At 34.1% G+C, this 7,500-nt stretch overlaps 1 protein-coding gene across 2 annotated transcripts in view; it reads right to left on the bottom strand.

Annotated features, from left to right (window-relative positions):
* Positions 1 to 3,114: 3,114 nt before the first annotated feature.
* The window catches only part of LOC122259978 (organic cation transporter protein), a 26,489-nt gene continuing 22,103 nt past the window's right edge, over positions 3,115 to 7,500 (bottom strand). For both annotated transcript variants that reach the window (XM_086548971.1, XM_086548972.1), the window contains exons 7-11: positions 6,806 to 7,051; positions 5,645 to 5,856; positions 5,190 to 5,371; positions 4,800 to 4,960; positions 3,115 to 3,312 (exon numbers count right to left, since the gene is read on the bottom strand). In XM_086548971.1, coding sequence (XP_086405097.1) covers positions 3,270 to 3,312; positions 4,800 to 4,960; positions 5,190 to 5,371; positions 5,645 to 5,856; positions 6,806 to 7,051 — 844 coding nt within the window. In that variant the 3' untranslated portion in view covers positions 3,115 to 3,269. The remainder of the gene's footprint in view (positions 3,313 to 4,799; positions 4,961 to 5,189; positions 5,372 to 5,644; positions 5,857 to 6,805; positions 7,052 to 7,500) is intronic.

The following is a 7,500-nucleotide window of genomic DNA, read 5'->3' as shown; positions in this document are numbered from 1 at the left end:
CAATTGATATCTGATGCATTTCATCATTCAGAAAGAATGGTGTTCCGGTGTTCCTATGGTGCTGAATTCTATACCGTTAAGATCGGATGTTTTGTTATTCCTCTTGGAAAAAAAGCGGACGGATATAACAGCCTCAGGAGATGAATAGATGGATAGATTTTAGTTGAAATTAGTTGAACAGGTAAACAAATCTTAGGTGGATTTAGTTTAAGAGACGAAAAGGGGCTCCACTTTAAAGGGTTGTCCATGTGTTTGTTTGATTAGGATAAATGAGCAAATCTTATCAAATGTTTTTTAATCTGTATATCTATTTGCTTGTACTTTCGTTTTATCTGCATAATTAGTATAAAAAACACTTCACTGGATGTGAACCAAGTACAAATTATATCATGCAATTGAAATGAAAAATAAAAGATATATAAAGATTACCGTAAATGCAGCTGCCAGTGTGAGATGCAACACCTGTGTCCACATTACTGAATCTTCCTGGAATGTGGTATTTTTCGGCACAAACACTCACAACAAGCTTTCTGGGTGTCAACAGATAAGGAAATTGACCTTGATAGGGCGAAACGTGTGACCGATTTCAGTGAGACGTTTAGAGCTTTTCCATCTAAACTATACTGCATCAAACAGATGATTTTGTTTTTCAAGGACACCAGTCAATGCTTCGCAAGAGGAGACACACACACACATACACATATCTATATATATCTACACACACACACACACACACACATACACACACACACACACACACACACACACACACACACACACACACACACACACACATATATATATATATATATATATATATATATATATATATATATATATATATATATATATATATATATATATATATATATATATATATATATATATACATCTGATATGCATATCTGAAGAAGAGGTTCCTCGCATTCCAGTATGGTAGGGATTAGGAATTAGTTAATCATATAATTAATTCCTGAGTTACTCCTTGAGATATTCCCTCAGTTCGACTCTTATTTATTTACAAACAAACGCAAAAATGATGGCCACTCTCTCTAGATGAATCTAATTTGCGGCGATACACAAGCAAGCAATATTCTTTGTTCCACTTATGGTTCGAGTAAAACAATATTCTTTGTTCCACTTATGGTTCGAATAAAACAATATTCTTTGTTCCATTTATGGTTCGAGTAAAACAATATGCTTTGTTCCACTTATGGTTCGAGTAAAACAATATTCTTTGTTCCACTTATGGTTCGAGTAAAACAATATTCTTTGTTCCACTTATGGTTCGAGTAAAACAATATTCTTTGTTCCATTTATGGTTCGAGTAAAACAATATTCTTTGTTCCACTTATGGATCGAGTAAAACAATATTCTTTGTTCCACTTATGGTACGAGTAAAACAATATTCTTTGTTCCATTTATGGTTCGAGTAAAACAATATTCTTTGTTCCACTTATGGTTCGAGTAAAACAATATTCTTTGTTCCACTTATGGTTCGAGTAAAACAATATTCTTTGTTCCACTTATGGTTCGAGTAAAACAATATTCTTTGTTCCACTTATGGTTCGAGTAAAACAATATTCTTTGTTCCATTTATGGTTCGAGTAAAGAAGGATAATTGAGATAGCAGAGAAGACTTGAGTATTGTATTTTCTTGACTATAAAAAGTACAAAAGACAAGTACATAATGGAAAGAGAAATGATTGGGTAATACATATTCCTCTCAGTATAACTAGAGACAGAAGTGTTGGTGTGTGTGTGTATGTGTATGTGTGTGTGTGTGTGTTAAATTATAGTTTTGGTCACAAGACTTATTAGCATTACTCTTGTCCATAGTTGTTGTCATTATCATCCTTACAATGTTGGCAATATTTTTTTTTCTCTCTTTTTTTCATCGTTGGAGTGGGCATCGCGGAAAGCTCTTGAAAATCGATTGTTTGCAATTTTCGTTGCTTATCCTAATAATATCCTTACAAGTTAAACACTTTGTATAATATCATGTTCTAGAATACAGCTTTCTTTTTTCGTTATTTTTTACTTATATATAAATATATATATATATATATATATATATATATATATATATATATATATATATATATATGTATACATATATTTATATACACATAAACGAGTATATATATACATATATATATATATATATATATATATATATATATATATATATATGTATATATGTATTTTTTATTTTAGATTTCTTACTTTCATATCTTTAAATCTAAAGTATGATATCTTAAAACACAGTTTTTCTTTTTTTTCACACTTTCTTCGGTAAAAATCAAAGGTGTACTGAATGATAGGGAGAAAAATGATTTTATTCTATACAGACTGAAATTATCAACTTTTTATTTGGATCTATTAAGACTCCCAGTTTTATTTTTTTCCAGTCGCTTTGACCTGATTTATATATATATATATATATATATATATATATATAATATATATATATATATATATATATATATTTATATATATATATATTATATATATATATATATATATATATATATATATATAAATATATAGATAATAGAGAGATGAGAGAGTAAGTATTTTGTGTATGTGTATGTGTGTGCGTGTGTTTGTGTGTGTTTGTTATGTGTGTGTTTGCGTGTGTGTGTGTGGTGTGTGTGTGTGTGTGTGTGTTGTTTGTCTGTGTATGTATATATATGTTTTGTGTTATATATATGAATATACACATATATATATACACATATATTAATACATATACATACATATATATATATATATATATATATATATATATAGAGAGAGAGAGAGAGAGAGAGAGAGAGAGAGAGAGAGAGAGAGAGAGAGAGAGAGAGAGAGAGAGAGAGAGAGAGACATACATACATACATATATATATATATATATATATATATATATATATATATATATATATATATATATATATATAATATATATTTTAATATATATATATATATATATATATATATATATATATATTATATATATTACAATATATGTATATATATATATATATATTAATATATATATATATATATTGCATAATATAAATATATATAATATATATATTATATATAATATAATATAATATATATACACACACACACATCTTTTCAGCTTATCCCCTCTTCGTTCACACCTTGTGTCATATCCCACACTTCTTGCAATTGATCCTTAATCGAAAAATTCCCTAATTCTTACACTTTCCAATCATCGTTTCTCTCATTATCCCGGCTTCCAGTTCCTTCTTTTATCGTTAATCCTTTGCCTCCATCTCCGTTTCTTCATCCATCTTTGACCTGGAAGTATATGGCGATGAAAAAGCGAAAAAAACAGAACAATGAAAATTAATTAATCAATTAAGTCTATTCATCATTGAATTAATTATGAATGATGATTATAGTAATGAACTGAATGAAGAATGGCGATATACAAGAGAGATGGGAACCGATGATGAAAATGATAATGTTTTATTTTAAAATTATTCATTGACAATTATTCATACTATATAATCACAAGAAAGTATTTTTAGTTGCGTGAATCACAAAAAAACACAAACATAGTAACGTGCAAATAACAGAATGAATAAAACACTGCCACAAATTGAAAGGAAAAATTCGCGACGTTTCGAGCTTTTTAAATAAAGTTCCTCATCAGGCGTAAGCAATCCATTTTTTGATGAGGAACTTTCTTTAAAAAATTCGAAACGTCGCGAGTTTTTCCTTTCAATTTGTGGTAATGTTTTATTAATTTTAGTTGTATATCGTGTAGGTTCCGGCAACCATATAAAACGGGAGATTTAGCGAAAGAAAATGCCTGTTGCTTTATTTCACACTCTGTAATCAAATTTAAATCATGGATGTTTATATGATAATTGGTAGTTTTGTTTACTTACATATATAGTTATCGACTGAATTTTAAGCATGATATATGGCAAAAAAAAATACATATCAACTCAAAATAGAAAGTAAAGTCTACAAATAACCATGATAACTCTACTGTAGTTTAGTCTCGTAAATAAAAACACCAACTTTCCTATTTTGTCTCTTTGTAAAGTCATGTGATCTGTCATTATAATCCGTAAGTGATATGACTTCTAATTTTAGTTAGTCAAGATAGCAATATTCTCGCTTATGGCTAAGGTGAATTAATAACCATGAATTAGTGAATATCGCGTAGGGAACTGAAATTAAGAGTAAGAAGAATAAGAAGAATAGAATAAACAGTGAATATCGTGTAGGGAACTGAGATAAAGAGAAAGAATAAGAAGAATAGAATAAATAGTGAATAACGTATAGGGAACTGAGATAAAGGGTAAGAAGAATAAGAAGAATAGAATAAATAGTGAATATCGTGTAGGGAACTGAGATAGAGGGTAAGAATAATAAGAATAATAGAATAAATAGTGAATATCTTGTAGGGAACTGAGATAAAGAGAAAGAATAAGAAGAAAAGAATAAATAGTGAATATCGTATAGGGAACTGAAATAAAGGGTAAGAAGAATATAAAGAATAGAATAAATAGTGAATATCGTGTAGGGAACTGAGATAAAGGGTAAGAAGAATAAGAAGAATAGAATAAATAGTGAATAACGTATAGGGAACTGAGATAAAGGGTAAGAAGAATAAGAAGAATAGAATAAATAGTGAATAACGTATAGGGAACTGAGATAAAGGGTAAGAAGAATAAGAAGAATAGAATAAATAGTGAATAACGTATAGGGAACTAAGATAAAGAGTAAGAAGAAAAAGAAGAACAGAATAACTAGAATACGAAGAGCAGCACCTGCAGAAGGGTCGGGCGGCGCGATGGCAGAACCTCTCGGCCTGAGGCAGGGTCTGGGGCAGCACCACGCCGTTCGTCTCCGGCAGGAACAGCGTAGCGGCTCCAGCGATCACCGAGAGCCCTCCGAACACTAAGAGTGGCAACGGCGTAAGAATGTTTCCCTGAAAAAAAAAAAAAAATGTCCGATCTTCAGCGTAAACAAAGGTGCTTCGAACTCCTCTTAACGCTTCATCTTGCTTCGAAGATGTTTCAGTCACTGTTTCGATTACATTTTAGTAGGTGTATCTTAGAGAAATAACGCAAATAGGAATGAACAAAAGCGCCTCAGTCAGTGCTTCGGTTGCGTTCGAATCACGGCATCGCAAAGACGTAAAATGCGCGGGAAAGTACCAGGTAAACGATCGAGGGCGATAGGAATATCGCAACGCCTCCCAGGGTTTCCGCCAGAGCGACGCCCTGGCCCCTCACCACCGTCGGGAAGACCTCGGGGCCGTACTGCAGGGTGATGTAATAAGCCCCTGTTATCGTCGAGCGGCCCAGCAGCGCCAGGGACAGGGACAACCATTCCATGTCTGCGGGGAGGAATGCAGTGTTGCATGCATGCGTTAATTAAGGACAACATCTGAGGCACTCTGAACAGACAGCAAAAGCAAAAGAAGCATAGACAGTGGCACTACAGCATGCTTCAGTGCCACGAAAATCAAATACATCAATAAAAATGAATGAATAAATAAACAATAATAATCCTAATAACTGAATAAAACGATCTTCCATAAATAGACACCAGCAAACCTTCCTAAACGGAGAGAGAAGGTGGGGATAGGGCCACGAAAAGCAGGACTGACCCGAGGGCACGAGGGCATACAGGAGACTGGCACCTCCGGAGAGCAAGAACAAGACGGTGAGCGGAAGACGGCGACCAAGGCGGTTAATGAGCCAAGGGGCCGACCATGACGGTATCTCCACAACCGCCCCGAGTAAGTAGCTGGAGAACATGTTCGAACTCAGATGCGCGGTGTTCTGGCAGTGGCCGTAATAACACATGCATCCTAACATCCTGTTGGGATAGAGGTTGTGTTGGTATTTTGTTTTTCTTTTTCTCTCTCTCTCTTTGTCTCTCTTTGTTTCTTTCTCTCTCTCTCTCTCTCTCTCTCTCTCTCTCTCTCTCTCTCTCTCTCTCTTTCCCTTTCTCTTTCTCTTTCTCTTTCTCTCTCTCTCTCTCTCTCTCTCTCTCTCTCTCTCTCTTTGTCTTTCTCTCTCTCTGTTTGTCTTTTTCTTGCTCTCTCTCTCTCTCTCTCTTTCTCTCTCTCTCTCTCTCTCTCTCTCTCTCTCTCTCTCTCTCTCTCTCCTCTCTCTCTCTCTCTCTCTCTCTCTCTCTCTCTCTCTGTATCTTTCTCTTTCTCTCTCTCTCTCTCTCTCTGTCTCTTTCTCTCTTTCTGTCTCTTTTTCTCCCTCTGTCTCTTTCTCTCTTTCTCTCTCTCACGCACACACACACATACACATTATATTTCGTGATGATTATTCAAAAACAAAATGAATAGATAAATAGATTTATAGCAATGATGATGATAAAAGTAATGATAATGACAATAACGATAATAAGGATGATGATGATAGTGATGATAATGATGATAACAATAATGACTACCATGAAGATTAATAAACATGAGCAAAATGCCCATTTCCTTAAAGAAGTTTTGAATCATTTAATGCATATTTCATTAGAATTTGAAAAAAATCTAGAAACATTACATATAGTAAAATAATAACTCTTGGCGCTTTACACATATTGACATAATCAAAACATGATTCAGTCTCAAAGAAAAAAAAATACTGCAACCAAAACACCGGTATTTCATGATATGAAATCGGTAAAATATAAATGGATTGAACCACATTTAAAGAGCATTTAATCCCCGAGTATTTCTATTTGCATATACGAATATTGACTGAAGTTACACACTTCTTACGCAACACCTGATCATCACAACCAATTCATAACTCACCACACCAACAGCACGAGTAAGATGCTCGTCCTCAGGTGGCGGTACCTCACCACCTGTATCACGGACCGGCTGGCCACCTGTCCCACTCCTTCTTCTTCGGTTTTATCTCCGCCTTCAGAAATCAGCTGATTCACCTTATCCCTCGGAAGCGTCCGCCCATTAACCTTAGCTACCTTCTCCAGCTGTTCGGTAGCCAGCTGGCTGCGTCCTCGAGCTATCAGCCATGAGGAAGACTCGGGGATCCACCTGGGGTAGTGTACAGTGACTGTGTGTTATTATGGTGCATTTGTCATATGTGCTGTGATTTGTTGTCATCTTATAAAAAATGATAAAAATTATATTGCTTTTTTGAGTTACCTACAGCACTTTAGGGAAATATCAAATATTGATTGCCCATTTGAATTTCAGACATTATTTTCTGTGATACTGATTGGGTCTGATGTTAAGTGATAGACTTTAAGTAAAAAGGATAAACTCAAACTGTACAAGCACATGATGTTGACAATGTCCCACTGAATTGAAGAAAGGTGGAGGGAGAAAGAGAGAGAGAGAGATGGGGAAGAGGATAGGGAAGGTAAAGGGGCAGGGACGATAAACCTGGTGTATATAAACAGAAACATACACTAACAGTGCCTGTACACCAGCTGGAGCAGTCTGTAAAAGAATAAGAGCAAACTACCTTTGCAACTATTTAT

Source organism: Penaeus japonicus, unplaced genomic scaffold (assembly GCF_977035675.1).
Source record: "Penaeus japonicus unplaced genomic scaffold, GWHDUDI00000001_assembly GWHDUDI00000021, whole genome shotgun sequence".
NCBI lineage: Eukaryota > Metazoa > Arthropoda > Malacostraca > Decapoda > Penaeidae > Penaeus > Penaeus japonicus.
The sequence above is the reverse complement of the archived record's forward strand: the minus strand, read 5'-3'. Positions and strand labels throughout refer to the sequence as shown.